Source organism: Trachinotus anak, unplaced genomic scaffold, assembly GCF_046630095.1.
Source record: "Trachinotus anak isolate AG129_WGS33_773 ecotype Australia unplaced genomic scaffold, CSIRO_AGI_Tana_v1 ptg000021l, whole genome shotgun sequence".
Lineage (NCBI taxonomy): Eukaryota > Metazoa > Chordata > Actinopteri > Carangiformes > Carangidae > Trachinotus > Trachinotus anak.
Genome location: NW_027273872.1, coordinates 13,257,656 through 13,285,557, shown reverse-complemented (window position 1 = coordinate 13,285,557; position 27,902 = coordinate 13,257,656). Strand labels below are relative to the sequence as shown.

At 42.2% G+C, this 27,902-nt stretch overlaps 2 protein-coding genes across 6 annotated transcripts; one reads left to right on the top strand and one right to left on the bottom strand.

The window, feature by feature from the left end:
- The first annotated feature begins 839 nt into the window (after positions 1 to 839).
- Positions 840 to 15,859, top strand: matr3l1.2 (matrin 3-like 1.2). Of its 3 annotated transcripts, none has more exons than XM_071506661.1 (22): positions 840 to 1,070; positions 2,805 to 3,787; positions 5,287 to 5,348; positions 5,440 to 5,478; positions 6,431 to 6,528; positions 6,666 to 6,718; positions 7,091 to 7,207; positions 7,361 to 7,486; positions 7,575 to 7,751; positions 8,312 to 8,436; positions 9,406 to 9,796; positions 9,877 to 10,086; positions 10,175 to 10,271; positions 10,566 to 10,582; positions 11,262 to 11,384; positions 11,936 to 12,064; positions 13,189 to 13,317; positions 13,425 to 13,555; positions 13,787 to 14,072; positions 14,172 to 14,319; positions 14,494 to 14,609; positions 14,868 to 15,859. In XM_071506661.1, the coding sequence occupies exons 2-22, from the start codon at positions 3,005 to 3,007 to the stop codon at positions 14,928 to 14,930; spliced, it is 3,420 nt and encodes a 1,139-aa protein (XP_071362762.1). In that variant the 5' UTR covers positions 840 to 1,070; positions 2,805 to 3,004; the 3' UTR covers positions 14,931 to 15,859. The 3 variants fall into 3 exon arrangements, with proteins under 3 accessions (XP_071362762.1, XP_071362759.1, XP_071362760.1); XM_071506658.1 differs by having other exon boundaries at positions 2,802 to 3,787; XM_071506659.1 differs by having other exon boundaries at positions 2,758 to 3,787.
- Positions 14,634 to 26,247, bottom strand: matr3l1.1 (matrin 3-like 1.1). 3 transcript variants are annotated; one of them, XM_071506655.1, is made up of 22 exons: positions 26,019 to 26,247; positions 24,106 to 25,102; positions 23,856 to 23,917; positions 22,743 to 22,781; positions 22,547 to 22,620; positions 22,427 to 22,458; positions 22,214 to 22,336; positions 21,988 to 22,113; positions 21,263 to 21,379; positions 20,655 to 20,779; positions 20,045 to 20,562; positions 19,742 to 19,832; positions 19,444 to 19,652; positions 19,189 to 19,352; positions 19,009 to 19,087; positions 18,864 to 18,883; positions 18,647 to 18,775; positions 18,389 to 18,519; positions 17,443 to 18,304; positions 17,039 to 17,150; positions 16,695 to 16,816; positions 14,634 to 16,164 (listed from the first exon to the last, which is right to left on the bottom strand). In XM_071506655.1, exons 1-22 carry the CDS (start codon positions 26,021 to 26,023, stop codon positions 16,132 to 16,134), a joined length of 4,170 nt encoding a protein of 1,389 aa, XP_071362756.1. In that variant the 5' UTR covers positions 26,024 to 26,247; the 3' UTR covers positions 14,634 to 16,131. The 3 variants fall into 3 exon arrangements, with proteins under 3 accessions (XP_071362756.1, XP_071362758.1, XP_071362757.1); XM_071506657.1 differs by having other exon boundaries at positions 24,106 to 25,116; positions 26,032 to 26,247; XM_071506656.1 differs by having other exon boundaries at positions 24,106 to 25,116; positions 26,085 to 26,243.
- Between the last annotated feature and the right edge of the window lie 1,655 nt (positions 26,248 to 27,902).

Here is a 27,902-nt window from a genome sequence, read left to right as displayed (position 1 = left end):
GACGCTTAAGTAAACATATTAATTTATTTATTTGAATAAATTCATGAATAAATGCATGCATTACATAAAAATGCTTGTCTGATTATACATGTTTTTGTTTTTGCTTAATAATTCATGTTTTATTATTCTCAGGTCTCTTGTAAAAGAGCTCTCAATTTCAATGGAACTATGGCATATGATTAAATACATTTTATAGAATCAACGAAAAGTATTGGCATCAAAATATACTTCAAGTACCAAGGGTAAAAGTACTTGCTATGCACAAAGTCCCATTCCAGAATAATGTTTGATCATAATTATCAATGCATTAATGTGTTCACCACTTTACTGTTGTAGAAAAGGTGGAGCTGATTTGAAAGAGAGTTGATCAATAAAGTCTGATCTTAACCTGAATTAATACATCAATGGAATTGTATATTATTACTATTATTATGATTATATATCTTATGTTTATTTATTTAGACATTTCATTTAAGTTGATCAGATATGGGAATTTGGGGAATACGGGAGCGAAAGAGGGGAAGAGGGTGAGGTCGGCATTTATAAGACTTCCGGAAGGGGTGTGGTTGAGGTGTGGTCCTGCTCCTGAAACTTTGCTAAATAGCTTCAGATTAAGAAATCCAAAAAAGTAAAAGTTTGGTCCACCTCTTCCTACGAATTTAACGAATAAAATATAAATAAAATATACTGTACAGAGTTTGACTTAGTATTTCACTGTTTTTACTGAAATTTTTCATTTATTTCACTCCATAGTCGTCACAGCTGCGACATCTTTAAAGATTGGAGTGGAAACTTCCAAAGCTTCGTGAACGCAGCACTGAAGTCTGGACTAAATAGTTTTGTCTCGGTTCGTTTAAGTCGCTCACAAACAACACACTAGTTAAATAATTAACTCGAAGCTGTATGTGTTTTTAAATCAGTAATCATATTAATAATCCTATTAATAATAATATTAATCATATTTACAGATAACATGTCGAGCATAGACTAAATATCGCGATATCTCGTTGCTCTTTTCTCGTGCGCTAGCAGGATCAGCTAGCTGTCAGCTACGCACTAAGGATACTAAGGTAAGTGTTTTTATTTACACGTATGAACGATATTAAACAAGTGAGCCGATTGTACACGGTTTTATTTACAGTTTGCACCATATGAAGTCAGAACCCTGGGGTAAAGTAATAAACTACGTTAGCTGACGAATAGCGTTAGCATGTAGGAGCAGGCTAATGCTAGTAGCAATCGATGTATGCAGACGTTAACCTCGACTATTCGACTGCTCGGCATCCAGGAGAAGAGAAAGCTAATTAAATAATGTCAGCTTTTAAGTTTATGGAGCTCTATCCACAGTTCATGTGCAAATGGCTCTGAATAAAAAATGCGCCAGAAGCTGTAAACTCGGGGGTGAGCCCAGGGAGTTAGTAATGTTAGCTTCGCTGCTAACACAGCTCACGCTATTGCTCTCTTTCATTCAAATGTTTTGGTTAAAATTTGCACCAAACTGAAACTTTTCCGCATGTTTAGTCTCCAGTTAGTGGTTCACCGTGGGAATACTCATTCAGGGTGTTGAGTCTTTGAAAGGACCGCTTCAAGCGCCTCTTCAAGGCCTTATAAATCTTTAAATATCAGATTTTAGCAAAAAAGGGCTGGGAAACCTCCAGGACAATTGTTTCAGACCTCCAATAGTCTCTAAAATAAACGAATAAAGGTTTTCCATCCATTGTCTTCTGCTTATCCAGGTGTAGGTCATTGTTTAATTAATATTTCCAGTTAGGAATTATTGCCATATTCAACTAGTACCGACAGTAAGGTGGTATAAATGTCAGTACATTTCTGCTCTCGTAAATATCTCTATTCCTCTGAATTTGACGGATGTGATTGTGAAGCAGGTGTTAAATTATATCATTTAAAAGTCTTGGATTTAACTTGGTGAAGCTTCAGACACTCTGCCAATGTAGCCGTTCAACCATTGTTTGGTATTGTACCGGGTAAAACTATGTTGTATTTTGGTCGACTTCTTCCCTTCCTTTAAAGACACTAGCTTACTTTATTGTCAACACATCTATATATAAATTCACAGGATGGGTGAAACTTTGTCGCTTTGGGGTTATACTTGAATTAACATTTAATCAGTGCAAAACAAGAGTTGTGTTTAACAGTGTGAAGAGTCTGTGGACAAAGGGAGAATATAAATGCTGTAAATGACCGATTATTTCCATACACTGGCCCTTGAGGTGGAGTGGTTGTGGTAAAGTGGGTACATGCGCAGTGGGGTTCAATGGTCTGAAAAATAGAAAAGTGGTCTCAGACTTTTGGATCCCACTGTCTGTGCAGATGAAGTAGTTAATAAAGTCTCTGAGAGGGTGAATGTGAGACTGGGGGGGGGTTGAGAGATGGGGGTACAGTTATTCTTCCTTCGCTTTATTAAAGTGACTGTCAGTATTTAACAGTAATTCATATAGAGATTTATTATTATTATTATTATTTGCACCTCTTTTATGTTTTTAAGTTTCTCTTTCACTGAGGATACTTCCATCACTCTCTGTCTTCATCAGTTCATTGTCTTCCTCCTGGTCTGCGGTGAATTTTGAGTCTTTAAAGCCTTTTCTGTCTTCTTTCCTAGCCTTCTTTAATTGCCTCTTATGTCCCAGTAATTCCAGACTACATCTGCTCAGGTGGCTGTTAATGAATCACAGTCATTTTCTTCTGTGTACATGGCTCTGTGGCTCATTGCCTCTCCACTGGCTTCTGTTTTCATAGTGGAGGCAGCATCTGAAGAATGTCTCTACCTCATTGTGTTTCAGCAGAAATAAGAAATTCTCCAGAGAAGAAGAGGAGTTCCCCTTCACTTTGACCAAGTTTACTCTTTTCATAAGACATTAACTGACATAAACTTCCCCAATTCTTAAAAAATTGACACTTTTTTAGAGGCCTGCTTCATCCTTTATCTTGACTCAGCTGTACTGAGGTGTATTGAAGCCAGAGAGCAGCTCCACTTTGTGACGTCATGTCTCAGAAATCACAGTCAGACGGCAGTCAGAAACACTTCGCTGTGGGTCGGGGGCTCCTGGCTGCTGCAGAGACCTTGAACTTCAGCATGAACGAACAGCGATCCAGCCGGCAGATGGGGGGCATGGCCTCAGGTGTAGGGGTGGGCGGTGGTGGTGTGGAGGGCCAGGACGGCAGCTCTCAGATGTCCCGGCGTGGTGGTGGCAGCAATCTTGGCAGCACCATGAAGCTGTTTGCCAGTTTGGGGCTGTCGCCCTCTGACCTGGATGCTCTGGCTAAAATCCCAGAGGAGGACATCAGCGTGGAGACGCTGCCGCACATCCTCATGCAGCTCAAGAACCACAAGGGAGACGCAGGAGACCGGCGGGCGGCGTCCTCCATGTCTTCTGATGCTGCGTATCGAGGAGGCAGAGACAGCTGGGATGACATGCACGTTGGGAGGATGGACAGTCCTTCTATGGGTCAGGGTTCAGCCCGGGCCCAGCCCTCTACAGACTTTGGGTACAGTTCCCGGCAGGACGTCTCCTCCAGCAGGGGCTATGGCTTAAATTACAGCAGCAGCAGTGGTGGGGGTGGGAGCAGAGAGAGGCCGTATTCTGAGCTTTCCCACCACGATTCCTATGGTGGACTTGGCATGGGGCCGCCATCATCTGACCCTGTCTTTATGCAGAGGAGAATGGGCTCTCCATCAAACGGAAAAGTCCAAGACTTCTTGGGAGTCATGCCCCCCATGTTCCCCCATGTCTGCTCTCTTTGTGACTTTGACGTTCATTCCACCATGGTGAGTACTGCCCAGCCTCCTTCCTCTTTTCTTCTCGGACTAACTTAAAATGTTTCTGTTCAGATACCTGAGCTCAGCTCAAGTCTTCTGTCCACGTCAGTCAGTGGCAGGTGGTAATCATCCCTCATGCTCCCAGTGACTGGAACTCCAGTTTGCATCCTGTAATGTCCTTGTTTTTTGTCACCTTACAGCATGTACTGTGTCTTCATTTTCTTACACTGACACCCGAAGCTCTCCAACGTAATCCAGTCAGATTTGAGTCTCTTCAGTCGTCATCAGCAAAAGTCAACCCAGAGATTCAGTTCACCTTCAGTTGAGCGTCATCCAGTTAGATAATGTATCACATATTTCTACATAGGTGACATCTGGAAGTTAAACAGAGAAATGTCACAATAAAATTAAACTTTATTGTTCAAACCTGCTGCAGACATAGATTTAAGTCCAATCACCAATCACCAGCTGATTACATGATGACATCACTCTCTCTCTCCTCCAAACACCTGAATCTCAGTATCAGCTGATTTAAAAACAGGCGTTCAGATTAGTGGCTCCAGAGGGTGGGAAGTTTAAAAAAAAAAAAAACAAACAAAACTGGTGTTTTTTTTTTTTTTTTTTTTTTTTTAAACATAAACAATTTAGATATGAATCCTTTACTTGTGGATTTTAAAGATTTATAATTTCTTGTTGCTTATCAGCTGATTTATATTCCATCACTGATGTTTCTGAAATAAGCAGAGATGGTGTTCAGGAGAATTTTATCAAATCAATCAGTTTTTATTTAGAAAGAATGTAGGGCGTTCAGTGCATTTATAGAATGTGCACTGTAACATTAACTCGGTCTGGATTCAATTTGCTCCTCAAGGTGAAAACAACACTGGAGAAATAACATTAATTTATCATACAGCAAAAAGCTGAGCGCTGGTTCTCCACAAGTTATCAAAAATAACAAACTCTCCTACTTAAACATATTGAATGGCGGTCTGATGATCAACTTTTTCGATGAATTGTACAGATTGTGTTATTAAATGTTTCTACATTTAGATATGAATTTGAAAGTTCACTTGCTGCTAACCAGCCCTTTAATTGTTTAACAGCTAGCCTGCTAAATGGAGCTATACACAGCACTCGTTGCTCTGCTCTCCAGCCTCAGTGAGTTTGGTGTCATCACCAGGATGTAGATCATGATTAAAATTGTGGACTGTTATTCTACCCAAAAAGATTGTCATATGACTTTGTGGCCCAACTCTACCATCATTTCTTCAGCTCCTCTCCTGCAGTTCTCTGTTACACCTGTTTTTAAAAAACTGAGATTTGACTGAGACCCTTTTTAATAATTTCTAATATTGGCCTGAGTTTGAATTTCTCTCTTAAATTCTATGTGAGGAAAGTAAGGACTTCAAGATCCAGTGCTATTTTGGGTCAAACACACATTTTGGGTGAATTATTCCTTTAACACAGGAGAAACAGGCTGTTGAGTGTCAGTAATTCTCTGTTTGTAGGAGTGGAACCAGCACACTAATGGACTACGACATGCTGAAAACAGACGACTGCTCCTCGACATGTGAGTCTGATACACAAATGCACACACACACAGTCTTAAGATGATTTTCAGACACGTTTGTAATGTTGGTTAAATTCTGTGTTGTGCTCAGGTACCCAGAATGGGACCCTGGTATGGCCTCTGGCAGAGGGTAAGGCTCGCACGCACGCACACACGCACTTTTTCTTTAACATGCTTTGTGATCGATATCTAATATTGTGTGATCATAGTTCCCATCAGCCTGTTAACTGAAAACTTTTACCTGAAAACTTGGAGCTTTTTATGTCAGTTTCCTCTACAGTGAGGTGACTCATTAGCTTTAATATGTGTATATAGGACTACAGCTAGCCTTTATTTTTATTACTGATTAATCATTATTAATTTAGTCAGTAATCACCAGGAGTTCTGGGAAACTTCATGTCTTTGTCCAAAATCCAGAGATAATCAGTTTAATGTCTCAGCTGCCAGTTCTCACAGGTTTGATTGATTGATTGATTGATTGATTGATTTTTATTATATATATAAATAAATAAATTATACACACACACATATACGTATATATATATATATATGTATGTGTATGTATATGTGTGTATATTCTCACAGATTTATATAAATAAATAAATAAAAACAAAAAAAAACTCTGAGTCTCAGATCTCTCTAGCTGAACTCAAACACTGAATTTTGGGATTACAGTTTACATTTTCCTTTATGTGTTGGTTTGTTTATTTTAGTCCACATCAAGTTTTCACCTTTTTTCTTGAAGGGTGGAAAACTCACCTTATCCCTCTCTCTGACAGGTAAATTCTGTCCGTTGAAGCTCTGTGATGTTTCCACTGAGTGGAATATAACAAACCTAAAACTCAGTTTTTATTCTGATGGAAACCTTAAAGTCAGCTGCTTCTTTTTAAGAGACACTCTGAATTCAGCCCAACAGATCTGTGGATAATAAAAAAAACACTGATCTCCACTAGAGTTTAAATAAAGTTCTGTGAGTTTGGACAAAACAGCATGAGTCTGTACTGATTGATCCACTAGTTGATCAGTGAGGTTTGAGAGGTTTCAGCTTTGAGTTGTTTAATAACTGAGTGTTTTTTCTCCAGTGGGGGTGTACTGGAGACCCCCAACCTGTCTGCAGGACTGCTGGGACCTGCCCCCATGTCTTCAGCTCAAACAGCAGGAGGGATGTCCTCCAGCTGGGGTAAGGGACACACACGTCTTCTGCTCATCATTATTATTTCTCTGCAAAGAATGGACGTCTAATTCCACTGCATAAAATAATAAATCTGACCAGCAGGAGGTTACAGTCATGATGTTAACGCATGGTGTGTTTGTCAGGAGGAGGTGGAGGTCCTGGTCTGTCAGGAAACAACCATCTGGGACAGAATAAGGTCAGTCTGCTCCTCTCTCACTGTCCTGTAAATGTAAATGTTAATAATTAAGCATTAATCTAAAATCTAATCTATGCACTGCACTTAGTGTGAACATCAGTTGTCCTGCACCTGGATAAAATGGAAACACCTGTAAAGACTCACAGAATGGACGTGTGATCAAACACAAGTTGCAGTTTAGTTCTTCTGCTTTCAGCTATTTGTGTTTTCTGATGGTTTCTTTCGTGAACACATAGAGATTAACTTCAGGTGCTCCTGGTCTGTGTTTATAGTTAATTCAGGTTTAAACAGGGTTGCTAATTAAACACTGAATGTGTTTGAAAATGCCTGCGGTGCTGCAGTAAAGTGAAGTGAAATGTTTTTTGTCCTCAGCTGAGAAGCAGAGTGGTGGTGGTGAAGTATGATAGGAAGCCTCTCAGCAACAAGACTCTGTTCGCCTTCACTGAGCCGTTCGGCTGCCTGAGGGAGCATCTGGTCCTCAAGAACAAGGTACAGAGACCGACTCCACCTCTGCAGCTGAGAAACGGCTTCAAACATGTTAACTGTTTGTGCTGTTTGTTGTATTACAAGTTTAGTACTGTCCAGGCGTCTCATTGCAGAGGACACACACCAGAAAGACCTCTTTGTCTCTGTCTCCATCAGGCCTTCTTGGAGATGAACAGCCACGAGGAGGCTCAGGACATGGTGAACTACTACGAGCAGCATCCGGCAGCTCTGTACGGCAAACCCATCACCTTCTACCTGTCCAAGAGGCTGATGGTCATCGAGGTAAAGGTTAATTTGAAGAAATCAAACTAATCAAACTGTCGGTCGGACTGCTCTGAGCTGACACAGGTTTTTTGTGTTTGACCCTCAGAAGGACGAGCGGGCCTCAGACAGGTCGAGGGACAGACCTGTCAGGGAGGTCAAAGGTCATGGCAGCCAGGTGGTTTTCTTCTCCAACCTGCCCAGAGAGGAGGAGAAGAAAAAGGAGCTGCTGACCATCGCTGGACGCTTTGGCGTCGTGGAGAAACACCTGTTTTTAACTGACCAGGTAAAGTGAGGGATGGGTTGTGAGCCAGGGAAGAACTTATGTTTTGGGGCATATCCAGGAATTCTTCATCACTTTCGTAAACATGGTGAAACAGGACACTTGAGTCAGTTTCTGGGCGTTGAGATCCATGACTCTGGAGCAGATCCAGATAATAATCTGATGTCAGGAGTCATTTTCTACAGTTAAATTTTTATTAGTCATACTAATGATTTAAGATTAACAACATCATAGTTTAGTCAGGACCTTCATTATTTGGATCAAGTAGCTCAAGAGAAATAAGATTTGTCTATAACTGTTATTTCAATGTGTCAAAAACATATGTTATCAAAATTTAGATCAATATATGCATTGATTGTCACATGACTGAGATCGAGGCTGAAAAAACTTGATATCTAACAGAACACGTTGTGAAGGTTGATGTTCAGTACTTCTCTCCTGCAGCAGCTGACAGATACATCCTGTTAGTCAAGTTAAAACCAGCCCATTTAATGATTGATATTAATGTGACCCTGAGATGTGAGAGACTGTTGAACCAGTCCACTGTCTGTGTGTTTGTCCAGGCGTTTGTCCAGCTGGGAACCCCGGAGGACGCTGAGATGCTGGTGAAGTATTACAGCGTGAACCCCCTCACCATTAAAGGAAGACCCATACGCCTTAACATCTGCACCAAATACAAAACGCTCACGTGAGTGCAGAGCTTCAACCTACATCACAGACAGTCCAGATGCCTGTTTCTGAGAGTCCAGTGACAGAGTGAAGCTACATTACTGCTGGTTTTAGTGCTCAACTAAAAACTCAGAGGGATCCAGTCTAATAATATAACTCCCTTTTTAAGTTTGTCTTAAAATTGATAAATTTCTCGGCACTTTGTTGTCAAGAAGAGAGTTTCAAATGTTGCCTGGATGAAATGGATTATTACGGATCAGAAACAGCCTGACAAAGGAGAGCAGGCCAGAAAATGAGAAGGACTATGATGAAGCTTTTACTGGAGTACAAAAAAAACCCTATACTGGATCTTCTCATGGATGTAGGGAGGTTTTTACAGCAGCTTCGTCCTCATTCTTAGTTATAATCTGAGTTATAACTTTGTCAAATCTTAACAGACACATGATAAACATAAATTCACTTAGAAACCAGAGGGAAAAGAGGCTCCTGCAGAACCTCATTCAGAATCCTCTTTTTAAGTTTCCTTCAGTATCACAGTGATCCAGTGATAGTTGTCTGAACATCGTGATACACTGCAGACAGTAGCTGATCACAGCTGATGCAGCTGCTGTTGATGGGACAGTTTGACTACATGTGAACTAATATAATATAAAAACACAAAGCTAAAGAAAGAACATACAGCATCAGAGACAATCAGACATCACTAAATGGATTTGAAGTCAAGTTTAAAATCAGCCAGTGAGATGAGACATTCAACGTGGAAGATCCTCTGTAATTAATTTGATTAATAAGGATCAAAGTAGAGAAGGCAGTCTTTCCAAGTCCAGTATTTACCTGAGGGGATAACGAGTGGATCAGACCAGAGATCTGCTCTGAACACTGGTTTGAATTCAGAGAGGAGAGGTGATAAAGAGAAGCAGCTTCAGAAATAAAAATGATAGAATGCAGATGGAAGTTTTGCATTGACACATTTCTCTCTTTGTTTCAGTGTGAACCGGAGACAGGGTGGGTCTACAGGAGACAGTCGCAGCCAGAGGAGCGGCGGGCCGCATGTCTCCTCCTCCTCAAGCTCCTCCAACTCTGGAACCAGGACCTCCTCCAACTCCAGAACCTCCTCCTCGTCCAAATCCTCGTCCAGCTCCAGGACCAGAGAGGAAGAGGAGAAGAAAAGGGAGGAGAACAAAGGGAAGGCTGAGGAGGAACCTGCCATAGAGGAGGAGGTGTCCGGAGTGATGGAGGGGGAGGATGGAGGGGAGGGGGGGGTGGAGGAGCAGGAGGAGCAGGAAACAGATGGAGGCAGAAAGGGGGAGGAGCCAGAGAAAGAGGAGTCTGTGAAGGAAACGGTGGAGGAGTCATCAGGAGGCGTTCAGGAGGAGCAGGTGAGAAAACACTGGACAGGAACAAAAACACGGATGAATGAAAATTTATTTCTGAAAATGAATGTGTGAAATGTTCACAGGTTTCTGATGCGGATGGTGATGATGTCACTGATGACACACCTGGACATGTGGGTGGGACTGAAGTTGGGGCCAAGCAATGGGTGGAGCCAGAGCGACGAACAGAACCAACAGAAATTGAACCCTCGACTGAAGAACATGAGAACAAAGAACCAACCACAGAACCAGGGGAGAGATCAGAGGCTTTGGAGGAGGCTCCACCCTCAGACATGGTGAGGCGGCATTTAATGATCAAATCATAGGTTTAGTGTGATTTTGAACCTGAAGAAACATGGACGTTTATGGTTTTTGTTCTGTCAGCTCGACGAGGACTTCCTGGAGAACATGGAGGACTTTGTGACGTTGGATGAACTGGCAGAGGAAGAGGATGAAGATCTCGAAGACTATGACACCATCGGTACTTGATCACAACACTTTAATATGATGAACTGAGTTTTATTCCACAGCAAATTAATTATATTTGTTATTAGAGATATAAAATTTAGACCCGCAACATGTTTGTATAGATTTTTAAATTAAAATATGTGAATGTATAAACACGTCGGATGGAAGCTTAATCCTAGAAAAGTAAGTCATAAAACTTGGATCACTTCAGCGTTTAAATGATGATGGTGATGATGATAGTTTCCATTTGTGTTAATGTAACTTGAACTAATGTTGATCCTCTTTGTGTTTTCTGTCTCTTCTGCAGACAAAACAAGGAAAGGGGTATGTATCTGCTGTTTACCTGTCACATTGATTATGGCTCTGCCCAGGCGACAGTCAGAGTGGCTTTGTGTTTTCAGGTTGTCTGTTGTCCGTCTCATTCTCATGGACGTGATATCTTAGTAATACCCTGAGGGAATGTCTTCAAATTTGGCACAAACATTCATTTGGACTGATTCGATTTTTGTGAGGTCACAGTGATGGATGTTTGAACCAAATTTGAAGAAATTTCCTCGTAGTGTTCCTGAGATATTGAGAACTGTTGCCGCTGTGCGACATAAAAACAACTCAATACTTTAGTCATCCTGCATAAATGTGTTTTAAATATTTATCCCAAAAAACAGATTTTTACCTGTTTATGTTTTATATCCTCCTTTAGGACATAAAACATATGATACAATAAACAGTAACAGGCTGCAGTGAAACACGTTTTGATAAAATAACAAATTACAGATCGTTATCTATTAGATGCTTGTATGTATTACTGTAAATGTATGTATAATATAAATGTACATAATAATACACTATATAAACAATATTCAAGTCAGTTAACTTGTAATTTCGTCTTATTGTGTGTTTGTTATTTTCTATAAACCACAAAGACTCTGCAGAAGCTCAAGTAATAATCCAAAAACACTGCACACGTCGTTCGGGTGATATCAGGTTCCTCCTGTTTTCTCAGGGCATGAGGGTGGTGAACATCGTGGGCTTCAGACGAGGGTACAACTTTCTGAACGAGCTGCTGGGACTTGCCAAACCTTTTGGGAAAGTGGTCAAACACCTGGTGCTGGACTTGAGACCTGAGGTAGGCCAGACTTTACCCTGCGGTGTTTTTATAGTGTTATTGAAAGTCTAGTCTTGAGCGTGGATTTACAGGGTTAAGATGCTAATGCGTCGTCTCCACACCGTCTGTCAAATTCAGCCAAAAATACCAGAAAAAATTACTTTACAGTCAACATAATGGAGAATTACACTATGTACATTTACTCTTGTAGCTTATTACACTTAAGTACAAATGAAAGGTACAATTCAGCACAATTCAGAAATGTTGTGCTTGTATGTTACAGTTTTTAGTTCCCATTTCCTGTTGGCACACAGAGGATTTGATGAGTTGATACAGAGTCATGTCCTGTGGTGGATTAAACTACCCAACTAGCTCCTTGACCAGCTGCAACAATAAAATTCAGCCGACACAGTAATGTGTTTGGCTTAGTGCAGTCAGCTGGAACTCACAGCATTATTTCCCAGACGGTTGAGGAGCCTGTTTTTCTGAACTGACTGAGATTTGTGATCATTTCTCTTCATTAAAACAAATGTTCGTGTGTTTGTGTGTGTGTGTCTGTCCTCCCTGATCAGGCGTATCTTCAGTTTGCCACAGAGGAAGAAGCACGAGCCATGGCCAAATTTTACAACAGCAATGTCACAGCGTCGGTGTGTGGTCGACCGGTCAGGGTCAGTCACTCTATGACCTACCCCACCATCCAGGTGAGTCACTGCTGTTTGACTCTTCCTTAAAGCTTCAGGTACTTGATTGAAACCAGAGTCTCTGGAAGTGTGTTGCCAGGAAGGAGTGGTTGGTTGACAGCTGAGGCCAGACTCAGTAATTAATTTTATTAAAATAGTTGCTGATTAACTAATCAATAAATTGACTCAAGTAATTGTTTTAGTCATTTTTTAAGCAAAAATGTTAAAGATTGTCTTGTTCTTGCTCCTCTACTGTGAGACTTGAAGTGACAAAACGAGACATTTGAAGATGTCACCCTGATCTTTAGGAAGCTGATGGACATGTTATAGATCAAACAACTAATCAGCAGATTAATTTGTAATTAAAATGATGGTCAGCTTCATTCCCAGAAGACCTTTATCCTTTTTTATTTATTATCAGTATATTTTAGACCTATTTTTTGATGGTATACTCCAAAGAGGGATCTTTCAGAACCAAACCAGGATCAGGGACATTGTTAAACAGCTGAAAGTCAAATTCTGGATTTTGGTAAAAGATAAAAGAAAAAATCCTTCACTTTCACTCACAAACTTAAGAATCAAAACTTTTTATCAAACAAGTTTTGGGCTCTTAAGTCAGTGAATTGTCAGAGAGCTACAGAGTCCAGATCCTCCATGATCCAGAAACAGAGCCAAGCATGCCCCATTTCTGTCTGATAGAAATAATGGTGATAACATCAGCTGAAGCAGTATCATTAAGATGTGACATCATTTTTAAGTTTTCTATTCATTTATTAACTTGTAACACAGAACTAGATTGATTCAGTCACTATGTGAACTGCTTGTGTCAGTGTGGAACTAAAGTCTCACAAATAAAAAAAAAAAAAAAAAAAAAAAAGTGATAATTCTTCATGTTCCTACAGAAAAACCAATCTCTGAATAACCTGTGGGATTTTTAAAATGAGATCGGTGTGGCCGGTGCAGGGTCGATTTCAATCTCTCATTGGTTATTACTTCTGATCAATCATGTGATCAGTTGAGAGTTGGCTGTAAGTCACTGATAAATGAGTCTTACTGCTCAAACTCAGACAGTACGGGTCCTGGTCTGTACAGGTCTGATGGTTTGTCATCTTGAGGGTCTGACCACGTTCTGTGTCTTTGTTCAGTGCGGCTCCAGCAGGGTGGTCTACGTCGGTCAGATCCCCAGCAGTAAATACTCGGATGAAGCCGTCCTCAAACTTGCAGAGCCCTACGGGAAAGTCAGGAAGTATTTTCTCAACAGGATCAAGAGAGAGGTACGGAACCAGGACTCGGCGTGGTCCTGAAGATACTTCACAGTTTAAACAGTCTCATGTTTGTGTCCTCAATGTCTCATTTTAAACTCTGATGTTTGTGTCCCCAGTGTTTCATTGAGATGGAGAAAGCCGAGGACGCAGAGAAAATGGCTGAAGATTGCAAAACTACTCCTCCAAAGTTCAATGGCAAACGTCTGATTGTGTACGTCAGCAGGAAGTACAGACAACTCAAACACGGGTGAGTCCTTTATGTGGCTGCTACAGGTTTGATTACTACACTGAGTCAGACTGGTAGATGTTAATGCAGTAGGTTTAAGACTGTTTAAAATTAAACATTTATCTCATACACACATACACACATATTCTTGTTCCACAAGTCTTAGTCTTATTAAGTAAACTCAGTAAACTGTGCAGATTAAAAGTTGTTCTGTACTTTAACTGTTGTTTGTTTTGTTTTTTTTTTCTTCAGTCATCGGTGTCCGACCGCAACGAAGAGAGAGAGCAGCAGCACAACAACAAAACCCTCCAAACACCCTGAAGAACCTGCAGCCAAGAAATCCAAGCTGGAGAAGAAACCAGAGGAGAAGGAGGGAGAGGAGGAGAAACTGAAGGAGCAAGACGAGAAAGAGGAGGAGGAGGAGAAGGTAGAGACGCAGAGCTCTGAAGTGAGTGGAGGTGAGGAGAAGAGGGAAGAAAACTCGGCAGAGAAGAATCCTGAAGTTTCTGATGAGAAGCTGAAGAGCGGCAAGGTTGAGGTGAGTCTGACTGAAGCTGAAGACTCACAAACAGTAACACGCTGTTCACTGTGATTCTAACAGCTGTCACTGAACTGAACTGGCTTGTGCTCTTCTCAGCTGCAGGAGGTGAAACAGGAGGAGCAGATGGAGGAGATGGAGATATCAACCAATCAAAATGGACAAACTGAAGCGCCGCCACCTGCTGAAAACAAACCCAGCGTGGCGTCTCTGCCGCTGCCCCCGTACGACCCTGACACCCCCATGGGTGAGAAAAGACGAGTGTGTTATTTTAATGTGAAAGGTTCATAGAGGAAATGAGATGCTGCTTTTTCTAACATTCTCATGTTTTGTTTTCAGTTTCATCAGTGTAAACCCCCCCCCCCCCCCCCCCCAAAAAAAAAAAAAAAACAAAATGTGATGATGAAATCTGTGTGCACAGGTGTGGAACATGTGAAGATGGGTTATTACTGTCGGGTCTGTTTCCTGTTTTACTCCAATGAAGACACGGCCAAGAAAACCCACTGCAGCAGCCAGACGCACTACGACAAGCTGCAGGTGAGACGGCACAGTCACGCGTGATAGTAATAACAATGAACTTTATTGATATAGCACCTTTCAAAATAATGCTACAAAGTTCTTTACAAAGGTAAAGCAACAAAACGACAGACAATTTCAATAAAGATCCAGATAAATCATCAAATACAAAGAACAGGAAAAATAAAAGATCTCATTGATCTGCAGGGAGATGTTTCCACCAGTGTCTGATGGGATGATTTACAGTAACCTGATGTTTTTTTTTTTTTTTTTTTTCAGAAATATCTGGAGAAGGAACAGACCAAGGCAGAGAAGAAGAAAGGGAAGAAGACCACGTCATGAAAACACAAGTTCATCCAACCACAGAAGAGCAACATGGGAGCTTTTACTTTTATTTTTCTTGAGTTTGAAGTTCAAACGTAAAGCCTTCTGCATCAGGCTTCATTTGATCTGCTTCACTGTCACAAGGAAAAGACCAGAGCTGAAGCCAGAAGGACTTTTAGTGTCAGAAAACATGACAAGCTGCTGCAGCTGATGGACAGGGAGGAGGGAACTAACAGGAAGTCTGACTCCATCTCTCACAGTGTCTGTCCACGTGGAGTTGTTGGTGTGAAAGACAAAAGAAACTGAAACGATCAGTTATCTGACGAGCCGCTGATGAACTTTCAATTGATTTGACTAATTAATCTTTCAGTCTAAATGAGACATTTGAAGATGTCAGATTGGAAAAATCTTTCCTTAAAATGGTTATCGACAAAGAACAAAATAGTAAATGAACAGGTGACTGCTCCTGTGTTTCTGTATCTCCTCTGGATCAGAAACATTAAATCAAATTGATTTAGTCCTTCGGTTTTTACAGTGTAGTGTTAAGAAGAGATGATCACACACCAACAGCTCTTTACATGGACGTATTAACATATGCGCTCTGGATTAAAGGAACAGTTGGATATGTTAGGAAATGTGATTCTACTCTGGTTAGCTTAGCATAGCATAAAGCCTGAAAACAGCCTGAGGTACACATCTCCCTCCTGTGTTTAAGAGGAGCTACGCACTGGAACTATCTCTTGACAAAGTATCCTTCCGCCAAATGCCACAAAGAATCCACAGGGGCACAGGACGGAAGGATACACTGTCAAGAAACAGTTCCAGCAGGTAGCTTTATTAGTGAATAGGTGAATTTTCATCGTTACAGAACAAACTGAATGTTTAACTTTGAGTTTTTATGTTGTTTTATTTTATTTTATAAAATAAACCAGTTTCTTCAAATTTGACTTTGTTTTTGTCTTGAACTGAATTAGATATTATTTGAAAGTATAAAGTAGCAGCGTTAATGTTTAATCTGAAAAAACTCCTCTGAATCTGGCTTTAAACCATCAACTCTGCTTAACTTTTCAGTGTGGTTAAACCAACAGACATTTTCCTTATACTCTGATATCATTGCTGAGGACTTCTGGGTAATGTAGTCTTTAAAACTGATTACACTTGTTGCTGTTTGGAGCCATATATTAATTGAAGAGTTTGATGTTTGTTCAGTCATCTGACCTCAGCTTGTCCAGGGATCTCTCCCCGTCTTCTCCTGAAAAACAGAACATTTCTATGACGATCAGCAGCAGAAAGTTTCATTAAACAGCTGGCAGATGTGACGGGAGAGACTAAAAAGATGTAATGAAGCAACAAAGAGCCAACATGAAGATTCATTAAAACTAAACTCAGTGAACTCTTTGTAACGTGTGTTATCAGGGAATAAAACTGAATACTGTTTAACTCTTGACAACTCAAATGTAAACACATAACACAGCAATAACAAGAGGGAGATTTGAATTATCAGTTTTGTCACAGTGATGTAAATTTGCTGCTGAACTGTCTTAAGATCCACAAAAACTGACTCCAGCACATATTAATTAAAGAGCTCATCATCTGAGAGAATACATGAATAAAAGCTGAACCCTGCTTCTGCAGAAAACACTTCCTGATGATTATAAAAGAAAAAAGACTGTGATGCATCTGGATTCAGAGAGCCAGAGAGAGAGATTTAAGAACTGTTTCAGATGTTGGTACTTGGAAACCTTTAATAATCACCCCAGATCTGAACCCACTGCTTGTTACCTGGTACTTCCTGTAGTGTGTCAGGGTGCTGCAGTGCTGCAGCTTGGCTTCATCCTCGTCAGCGTAGATCACCTGACACAGGTTACAGAAATAACCGACGACCGGTCGAACGAACTCTGTTCCTGCAGAGAAGACAAACACAACAAGGCGACAGTGAACGCACCACAGCTGCTGCAGATGTACAGGTGAGTTTATAACCTCAGTGTTCAGTTGTTTTTATCCTGTGAACCACTTTGTTGAAGAGTTTAAAAAAAGTCATATACAAATTAAGCTGCTATCATCATCATCATCATCATCATCATCAACTCGTTCAATCGTGTTGCTCCTGCAGTTTATCTTCTTACCAACAGGTTTGGTGGGTCTCTCAGGTTCCACAGCGCCCTCTGCAGGTCCAGGTTTTTGTTCCAGTTCGTCAGAGTCCTGGAGCCGCTCGTCATCATCATCAGCAGCAGGTTTCTAAAAACAGATCATGGATCATGAACAAGATGCTCCCTGTATCAAACAACATAATTTAATATCCTGTCACAAACACTGAGTCTGAAAATAATCTGTTAACTGTTTTGATCATTATTATTTCAGTGACCCAGATCCAGTCTCTGTAAGACTTCCTGACATTTAACAGACAAAACTGTTAAGTAACCGATGGATTAAGAGAAAATAATCAGTTCAAAAACAAACAGGCAGGTTCATTAACAGGCTCATTAAGAAAGCAGATTAAACCCTGAAGTTTGCTCCTCTTCAGTCGCACCTGTTGTGTTTGTGGTTTTGGAGGATCTCCAGTAGCGTCTGGTCGATCTGGACTCCTCTCTGAAGAGAGTCCCTGACTGTCAGACGGCGTTTCTTTTCCTGCAGCCTCCTCCGTCTGTGGAGTCTGATCAGCTGATCCCTCCTTCACCTCCAGCTCCTCCTCTCTCTTCAGGGTTTGTTCAGGTACAGACTCGTTCTCACGAGTCACTTTTGTTTTTAACGTCTTGTTTTCTGGACTTGTCTTTGGCAACGACTCCTCTGGAGGTTTCTCAGCAGTGGAGTCCTCGTCTGTAGTTTTTTCATTGGCCGATTCTTTCTCTGGACTCTTTCTGGAGACAGACTCCTTTTCTGAAGACTTTCCATCAGCTGACTCCTCCTCTGTGGACTTCTTGGAACCTGATTCTGTCTCCGGTGATGTTCTAGAGGTTTGTTCAGGTGTGGTCTTGGCAGGTAATTCCTTTGCTGGAGTCTCTTTATTGGCCAATGTCTTTCTGGAGCGTAACTCGTTTTCTGAAGACATTTTATTGGTCAACTCTGTAGACTTCTTGGAACCTGACTCTTTCTCTGGAGTCTTCTTCGGTGACTCTTTATCTGGTGTTGTTCCAGTCTTTTGAGTCTCTGGACTCTTCCTTGCAGTTGATTCCTTGTCTGTCGTGTTGCTGACAACAGACTCGTTTTCTGAAGACTTATTATCTGTAGTCCTCTTGGATCCGGACTCTTTCCTCCCCTCAGACTGCCGGCTGGTCTCGTCTCTGTCGGAGGTTCTGGATTTGCTTTGTCTCTCGCTCCTCCTGCTGCTGCTTCGACTCCGGTGTTCGCTCCTCTTCTCCTCGTCTGGGTCCGAGTCCGACTCAACCTCCCACCTACAGAGACAGGGATTCAGGATTAATGACCACAGAGTCCTGACGGGTAAACAGGGACTGTGAGGACACAGTGAGGACACTGACCCGTTGATGAGTCTGTGGTATTTGTGGGAGATGCAGGCTATGAGTCTGGAGCCGTGGAAGGTGACAGATTTACAGTTGAGCTCCTGAGCAGCTCTCAGAGCCTCTGAAGTACTGGACATCTCAATAAAACCCTGAAACACAAAAACACACAAACACTGAGGACCACAGAAACGTTGAGTCCTGGAGCCGCCACACAGAGGCGCGAGGCAGACAGAGATCAGCAACAGCTGATGAACAGGACTCATCATCTTTTCTGACCTCTCGCCGTCGGCGGATCAGGAAGTAGCGCACCGCTGTCCCGAAACCTTTGACCAGTTTGACAAACTCGGCATCGGTGTAGAAACGCTGCGGCAGGTTTGTGAAGTACACAACTCTGGTGGACTGAGGCTGAAAACAGAGGACGACAAATGTATGACAACAGATATGAACAACGTGTCTGAACAACAATGAGAAGTGTATCAACAGTCAGACTGACCTCGGGCTCATCTGTGACCTCTGCAGACAGAAGAAGAGAGAGACACAGGATTAAAGGAGAAGAAGAAGAACAGTGAGACTCAACGTGGAGCTTTAACAGGTCAAACATCAACTGTCAGGCAGACCCCGCCCCCCTCTCAGCCTACCTGGGTCCTCAGACTGGTCCTCCTCCAGTTCATCCAGAGTGATGCAGTTCTCCAGGTCTACTGGGAAATCTGGCTCCTCCTGAAGACCAACACACACAGATACACACACACACACAGTCTGGTCAGATTATGTCCCAGGAGCCCCACTGGATCAACTGGGAGTTTAAATGGTTTCTGTACCTCGTCGTCCTGAGTCTCTGCTGCCTGCTCTGTTCCTCTGGTGGTTTCTGAGTCATCGTCCTCCTTCTCCTCCTCTTTCTCTTCTATCTCTTTCTCCTCCACCTCCTCCTTCACTGGTTTCTCCTGATGGTCAGTCTCTCCCTCCTTCACCTCCCTCTCTTTCTCTGCAAACAGACATCAACAGTTTCTTTAGATTTTATCGCTTTGGATTTTCTCTCCTCAAGTTTTCACAAACAGCTCAAGTTTGATTTCTACCTTCTTGAGGTGAGTCACTTCTCTCTGCTGGACCACCGTTTTCCTCAGCAGCTTCCTCCTCTTCCTTCTCCTCCTCCTCCTGTTTCTCCTCTTCCTCCTCCTCTCCCTCCACATCAGCATCATCCAGAAGTTCCACGTCTTCCTCCTCCAGATTCTCCCCGTCCTCTCCGATCACCTCCATCCCCTCGATGTCGCTGTCCTCTGACGACCTGCAGGTCATTGAGACGTTTACTGACCTGCTCAGAGTCAGGACTGTTTTCACATGCTTCAGGACTGATGTGAAACATGAGAAACTCACTCTGCTTCCTCTTCACTCTGCTCTTTCTCTGCAGGTTCAGCTTTTGAGTCGCTGACAGGAACTGGTTCAGGATCAGTCCTGGACTCAGGGTCTGGACAGAACACAGTAAAACCTCAATAAGACGTCAATTCATCTCCTGCTGCAAAATAATGCTGATGACCGGCAGTCAATATCAATATGTAATAATCATTCCTGATAATATCCTGAATTAATCATTAAACATGACTCAGCAGCTGCTGTTCTTTTAATTGTCTCTCTCTCTCTGTCTCTGTCTCTGTCTCTGTCTCTCTCTCTCTCTCTCACCTGGTTTCTCTGTTTTCTCAGGTTCCCCTGTCCCTTCTCTGGACCCGTTCCGCTTAGAGGACCTGCTACTGGACCTCGACCTGGACCTTGTTCTGGTCCTTGTCTCTATGCTGGATTTGTCTTTAGACCTGGTTTCATCTCTGGATCTGGACCTGGATTTCCTTTCTCTGCTGGACTTTTCTCTTGATTTATCTCTAGTTCTGGACCTGGTCCTCCTCTCTCTGCTGGATTTCTCTCTGGACCTGGACCTGGTCCTCCTTTGTCTGTTGTATTTTCCTCCCTCCTGCTTCCTCTCCTCTGCTCTGTCTTTACTGCTGCTCCTCCTCTTGGTTTCAGTCGTCATCTCCCTCTCTCGGCTCTGACTCCTCCTCCTCTTGTTTTCAGTCGTCATCTCCCTCTCTCGGCTATGACTCCTCCTCCTCTTGGTTTCAGTCTTTGTCTCCTTCTCTCGGCTCTGACTCCTCGTCGTCTTGGTGGAAGACGTCTCCTCCTCGTACCTCTTGGCTGATGCCACCCGCCTGCAGGAGGAGACAAACAGGAGAAACGTCACCATCGATCACTGCTCCATGGATCAGGGTCAGCTGATCAAAGTCAGGTGGGTCATACTCACATGAGGCTCTTGTATTCTCCGGAGAAGGAAACTTTGTGGAAGTTGTTGTTGATCCTCAGAGTGTTGGAGGAATAATAATCCACCAGCTTCTGAGCATCAGGAGCATTTTTCATCTCCACAAACGCCTGAAAAATAAAAACAGCTGATATTTCTACAGAAACATAAGATCATCATCGTCTTCAACAAGGGACAAAGAGAAAGTCTCTACTTCCAGGAGGAAAGTTTTATTTGTAAAAAGTTGTTCAGTGAAGGTCTTTACTTCCCCTCCATCATTAACCTAATCACTTCTTCTTCAGTCTTGATTCCAGGAACCTTTTCTCGATTTTAGAAACTTTATCTGTTAAATGTTGTGTCATTGAAATGTGTGAGACTTTCAGAGGAGGATCCTCATCAGTTCAATTGTTTCTACTCCTGATCAATCTTTGTCTTTGGTGACGAACTTGATGCCAAATCCAGAGACGTTTCTAACTAGGTCCAGCTCATTTTGGCGTCTTTTCCAGGACTTTAATGTCCCTTCACTACAGTTTTTGAAGATCTAACTTCCTCGCTCGCTGATGTAAACTCTAACCACCACAGACAGAACAGAGTGACAGTTTGGTGGATCTCACTATAGACGGCAGGAACAGGGTGTAGAGCGGCGGACCAAAGCGTTTGATGATGCTGATCAGATCTGATTGGCCGTCTTCTCCTGTTGGGGCCGGAGTGAAGCTCACCACCCGAGAACTCTGCAGGAAAACAGACACATGGTTTCACCTGCAGCAGTGTGATGTCATCACCTCCAACAGGCCGCAATTTAAAGAGAGGATATTAAACCTGCAGCTGATGTGTAACTGCAGAGGACTCACACACAAACGTGAAAATTTGATATATTGTTTAGAAGCTTTTTTAAAAATTATTTTTGAGGGTTTTTTCAAAATGGCAGGAGAGCTGGTGCATTTTTACATTCTGCCCTACAAAATATAAAACTCCACGAACTTTATAGCCTACAACGAGCCTCAACAACCACTTCTGACAACATGCCACACAGGAAACACCCAGTCCACTACGCCTCGGGCAAACCTAGCCAACAAGCCTGCGAAGCTAAAGCAGGAGCTAACATTAGCTCACTTGAACCAGCACTTCTTAGAGATCATGGCTAACATCTCTACAGCCACTGACCTGGTGCATGAACCATGAAGCACATGGTTTTGCCCGAACAGCGCTTCTGCAGCGTCACTGGTGTCATGAACAGACACAGACCTGCTGAACAACATGTCCTGACTGTAATGCTTTATAAGGTCGAATCAGATCCTCTCTGTGCCTGAGAGAGCAGTGTATTGTGATGAGTCTCTACCTGCAGGAAGTTGAAGGTGTTGGAGATGCTGAACTCGATCTGCTCTCCATTCACCGTTGGAGGATAGTTAACGTGGAATTTCACCAGGTCCTTTGCTTGATCAACAGAGCCCAGCTCCACAAACGCCTGCAGGGTTTTCAGCAGAGTTCATTGTTAGCAGGGCCCGGAGAAAAACACTGCTAATCATGACCATCTGACCACAGTGTGATAAAGCACGTGGACTCACTAAAGATGGAAACATGAGGATCTTGACGATCTTTCCGAACGGTTCAGTCAGTTTCCTCAGGTACGTCTCATCCACAGACTGAGCCGGAAACTTCACACACACCACTTTACCTTTCTCTGACGCCTGAGAGGAGGACACGGGATGTTTAACAGAAGAGTTTATGAAGGAGCAGCTGGACTGAACTTAAAGCTGCTGCTCTGACTGAGTCTTTACCTTCCTCTGAGATGATTTGTTTGGCTGTGGCTCTGTGAAAACAGAACAAACAGATGTTAAATTGGTACATGGATCATAATGCCGTGAACAACACCGTGAAGCACAATAAGGTGAATTTACTTTGGCTCTGATTGGCTGTCTGTGCCCGGGCAGCTTTTTCTTCATCCTTCCTCTTCTCTGATTGGTTGTCGGCCCTTTAATGACAAAATCTTTTATTTAGAACATTGTTCCGCATGTAGACGGGTTTTATGGCCACGAGCAGGAATCTGATGATGGGATGGATACAGTTGCTGTCACAGGTATGTAGCACACTCACCTGCTGACCGTCTCCATACGACAGTCCCAGTTAGGAAACCTGAAGAAGAGACATGAGTTATGAAACCAAATCATTAAACACTGTGAGAAGAGTATAATGTTATATAATCTGATAATGAAGAGTATAATTCTGGTGGGGACAGTAGCCACAGGTTCAACATGTGGACTCCTGAGCGCCAACAAGCCTTTAAGAGTGTGAAGTCTATCCTAAACCTCGATCCAGTTCTGGCGTCTCCACACCCTTCACACTGGAGGTCGATGCCAGTGCTGTAGGTGCTGGTGCAGACAATCGCCCCAACTTGTCGGGTCTGGTCCTGATCATAACCCTGTGGTCCTTCTGTCCCACATGTACTGTCACAACCAGCGTCTCATGTGCAGTGGTTTCTAACCTTTTCCAACTCATGTCCCACTTGAAAATCTCAAAAATGTTTTTTTATCTTAATGACAGCAATTCAGGACTGAGCTGGGAGCAGAGGAAACATGCAGGAAGCTCCAGTTTTGATACATTTTTAAGGTCATTCCATTTTGAAACATTTTAAAATGTTATTAAATTTTTGGAAAATCTGTTTTCCAAAAGATTTGTTGGCCCACTTGCAATACCTTTGCGGCCCACCAGGGGTCCAAGGACACAGGTTGTGAACCACTGGTCTAGACTGTACTTATGACGTGTCTGTGTCTTCTGGGGAGGGGGGTTACAACTGCAACTGACGGCGACGTGTGCCTAATCCTCTCTTGTATACAGAGTCGGATGTGTGGTCCTGGATTGGCTGCAGCTGCCGGAGCCATGGGACCTGATCCGAGCGGCACATGGTCCAGCCGTCCAATCACATGGGACTGAGACGACAAAAACTTGGGGTGGCTACAATCGTTGAACTGACTCTGGTTTCTGAACGGTGTTAGACTGAGGGTTTATTTAACTACCTGGAGACTGGGCCAGGTGTAGATTTTGAAAAACTGACCCCACCATGCACACAGATATTGTCTCTGTAACCCTAACCCTAACCCACACCAGGAACAGCGGTGCTGTTTCAGCAGTGTGGACAGTGAGGCTTGGGTCAGTTAAATGTTGACTCTTCGTTGAGCGCTCCTGACACTGTAGCAGTGTGAAACTTACCGCTGCAACAGGCTGAGCTGTCCGTCTGCATGCTGAGTGCCATTGATGTGTTTAATCCAAACCTGAAACACAAACACAGCAAACAGAAATTAATCTGTCACACTGCCACGAACCTTTGCTGCCACTCCAACGCTCTGAGAAGGAAGCCCCATAATCAGCTGAACACAGACCCCTCCCTCCTCGCTGAGGACCCACCCACCCCCCAAGACTCTGTAGAGAGAGAATCGAGGAGGAGGTCAGGTGTACTTACCCCCTCTGACAGCACAGTGATATCACACAGAGAGCACGAGTACGGGTACACCTGTGGACACGTCCCGTGGAAGTCCAGAGCTTCTTTGGGGGAGGGCAGGGAGGCGGCTGCAGTGTGCCGGCTGCTCCTGATGGAAGAGGATTCAGACCTGGGGCATCCCGCCTGGGGTTTAGGATAGTACTCAGGGGGAGGAGCTGACCTGAAATCAGCTGATCCAGGGTCAGAGAAACGGGAAGGACGAGTTCTTTTTCCTTGTCCTGCTGACCTGAAAGCGGGTCGGTCCTGAGAGGAGACTGAACCAGTGGCTCTGCCTGTCTTACCATACTCAGAGGGTGCTGGTCTGTGGTGGAAGTCCACCATGTACATGGATGATGAAGAAGATGATGATGATGATGATGATGGTGGTGGTGGTGGTGGGTCTGCTTTGACACAGCTGCTGGTTCTGGGATTCCCCCAGTGCTCCTGGACCTGCCCAGATGGAAGATAACTGGGAGTTACCTGGTCCAGCGGGTACTGGACCGGCTGGCCGCGGAGCTGGTCCCAGTCTCCGGTGGAGGAGCTGACAGTGGGCCGACAGGCGGCGCTGGGAGGATAAGAGGAAGAAGAGGAGGAGGAGGATGGAGCATTGGGAGAGAAAGGTTTGATTGTCCCTCTCTTTCCTTTGATCTGTTTGAGGACATGAGGCAGGGACTCCACGGTGAGGACGTCCTCGGGCAGCTCAGCCAGCAGCGACAGATCGCTGGGTTCCAAACCACAGCTGCTTAGGATGCTGAGAGCGCCGTCCTGCGACCACTGAGCTGAGCCTCTGGAGGAGGAAGAGGATTGGTAGGATGAGGAGAGGGACCCCTGAGGCGGCCTGTAAAAGTCGTGGTTCTGTGAGGCGTGACGGAGGTCTGAAGTGTTGTAAGGTCCAGGATCAGGTCTGAGGTCATTGTCAGACGGCGTCCGTCTGTACGGGTACTTGTGAGACATGATGGGATGAAGCTGTGGAGAAATGCTGGGGGGCGTTTCCTGCAGACAGAAGGTGTCAGGAAGACAGGAGATGTAAACAAAGAGAGGCAGGAAGGTTGAGGATGGGTCGTTTTTGAGAGAAAATATTTCAGCTGGAAACATGAAAACAGAAAAGTCTCAACGCTGAGGAGCGTAAGTTGTTCAGGTCTCTGTGACTCCTTACAATAAGAGAAGAAGAAGGTGACACAGGTGTTTAGGAAAACGAAAGGAAACTGAACTGCTAAACATTCAATCACAGAACCTGATGTGAGATGTGAGGAGTGAAACAATTAATTACTCCTCAACAAACGGGATCATTATTTCATCATGTAAAAGTGCCCTGTGGAGTTTGGAGATTTGCTGTTAACAGATAAATGTATGCTGGGTTTTGGATGGTTGATGACTCTGAGAAAATTTGATTTTTCACCATTTTCTGACCAATGATTAATCAAGGAAAAAGTTACGGGTAGATTAATCAGTCATTCAAATAAATCTTTGGACTTCTCTATTGTCTCTTTCCCATATTTTCTACATTATAACTTAGCTTAGGACAAAAATGTCCATCACAGTTTTCTGCCACTTATAACTCATCTTAATCAAATGAGAAGAGCTGCAGCAATTCGTCCACTGATCCGACTAGTTGATCAGCAGAAAATTATTTGATTTGATTAATTTGATTAGCACAAATGCCCCAAACTTTCTGCTTTTATAGCACAGTGAGCCGAGTGACCATCAGACAAGGCAAACAGGACATTTTCTGATATTTACAGATCAAAAAACTGATCGATCAAGCAAATAATTCATCAGTAATTGGCAGATGAATCGATTAAGAAAAGCATCATTAGTTGGATAAGTGGCACAAAGATAGATATGTAAAATAATAATAATAATAATAATAATAATTGTATTAGGACTCGGCTAACAACATTAGCTTACCGAGCTAACAGCAACCTGACGGACAGATATCCTGTCCTCAGCAGCGGGCTTACCTTCAAATCAAACACTGATCGGCTTCAGACTAAACATACGGGCTCCTGATTAAGACGTAAAGAGTGAAATCGTTTGTGGACGAAGAAAAATGCAGAGACTCGACCCACTCTCAACAAGCCAGCAGCTGCCTGGCTCCTCCTTCTTCTTCTTCGTCTGTTTTATAAGGGTTGGTAAATAAACAATATGACCGCCACCTACTCGTCAGAGAGGTGTACGTCTGAGGCTGCAATTTCATTAAATGAAAAATCCATTTAAAAAATAACCAAATGGAATAATAAAACAAATTAAAAATATAAGTAGGATTTATAATTAATCATCATCAATAATCGTAGAGTAAATGTAATCATATAAATACACAGACAAAATATAAAATCTTTAAAAAAATCACGAAAAATGAAAAATTTGTTAAAAAGGTCATGTGATAAGACTTTCGAAAAATAAAACTTGTCAATGCAAGTATATTTATAAGTGTATTTGTACAGCTCTTCAAAATGTCTCTGGAATTTAAAAAAATGTATTACCCTAAAGTTCATAATCAAGTCTCTTCACTCTGATACATATTGTACTGATAAATAACATTGTACTGAATTGAATATACAGTATTGTCTACTCCACACATGTTCTGGTGTGATTCCTCTAACACTGTTGTCATTCTCTGCAATAATCAGTGAATCAGTAAAACAAAGGTGGGAAATTCAAATACTGTAGGCTACATAAGTCTAAGAGGGATTATTATTAAAAGGTCAGCAGTCTTTATTCTTATGGTTTTAAATGCCATTTTTTTAAATTTTGACTTACCTACACAAATTATAAAGTTTCTCTCAGAATAACACAACTTTATTCTCAAAGTCTCAGGTTGTTTTCTCCTCTCAGTGTGATTGATCTGTTATATAATTATGTATTTATGGACCCATCGGCATTAAACTCAGATTGGTTTTGCTGCTTTATAAGAAATGTTTTTGGGAAACTCGAAGCCAGACCTGGCCTGAATGTATCATGTTGTTATTCTTAACCATCAGGTGGTGCTGTAGGAATATTTTCAAAGATAAATCAGGGTCCAACCTTCAGTTCCTGTCCATCGTCAGTTCTCTCACAGAAAGAAAAGGAAAAGAAGACTTAGTGTGATTCAAACATCCAGATAGAGCTGGGATTAAAAACATGAAAATGAATAAAACTGACAAAAAATAAATGTGGCTGGATCTAGATGTGATGAGAAACACTGAAGGTTATAGATAGTGAAAACTGTTTTACTCTCTTATTTGCCTGCCTGATTAATATAATATAATATAATATAATATAATATAATATAATATAATATAATATAATATAATATAATATAATATAATATAATATAATATAATATAATATAATATAATATAATATAATATAATATAAGACTTAACATTTAATCTAGGTACACTGTGTGGAGTCAGATGTTCTACATAGAAATATCACTGACATCCCACAGTCCCTCTGTAGTTTTCCAGAGATAACTTTAAACATACAATTTAATACTCATGAGGAATTTGTAGCTAAAACAAAACAACACAGAAAAGATATGAATAGAAATAAAATAAAAATAAAAAGACATTTTAAAAGTGAGAGAAAACAATGAATAGATATAAAGTGTAATATAATGGAAGGTGGTTTTGTTTAGTAATGTCCACATATATATTTATGCCTATAATGAACTAAAATAAGAGATAGAAGATAGTTGTTCGCAAAACCATCTCACTGCAGGGTCCATTTTGTATCTGCTTTCAATGCTATTACATGGAATTTCTCTCAGATGGAGGTTGTTACCATGAAAGTGGATG

What these genes read in the sequence shown, in the direction of transcription:
- matr3l1.1 (XM_071506655.1), bottom strand. An exon ending in GACAGCCAATCAGAGCCAAA is followed by an intron (nt 22,459 to 22,546) that starts GTAAATTCACCT and finishes CTGTTTTCACAG; the next exon opens with AGCCACAGCCAAACAAATCA. An exon ending in GGAGAATACAAGAGCCTCAT is followed by an intron (nt 20,563 to 20,654) that starts GTGAGTATGACC and finishes CTCCTCCTGCAG; the next exon opens with GCGGGTGGCATCAGCCAAGA.
- matr3l1.2 (XM_071506661.1), top strand. Translation starts at nt 3,005, where the DNA reads ATGTCTCAGAAATCACAGTCAGACGGCAGTCAGAAACACTTCGCTGTG. An exon ending in ACCATCTGGGACAGAATAAG is followed by an intron (nt 6,719 to 7,090) that starts GTCAGTCTGCTC and finishes TTTTGTCCTCAG; the next exon opens with CTGAGAAGCAGAGTGGTGGT. An exon ending in TGAAGAGCGGCAAGGTTGAG is followed by an intron (nt 14,073 to 14,171) that starts GTGAGTCTGACT and finishes TGCTCTTCTCAG; the next exon opens with CTGCAGGAGGTGAAACAGGA.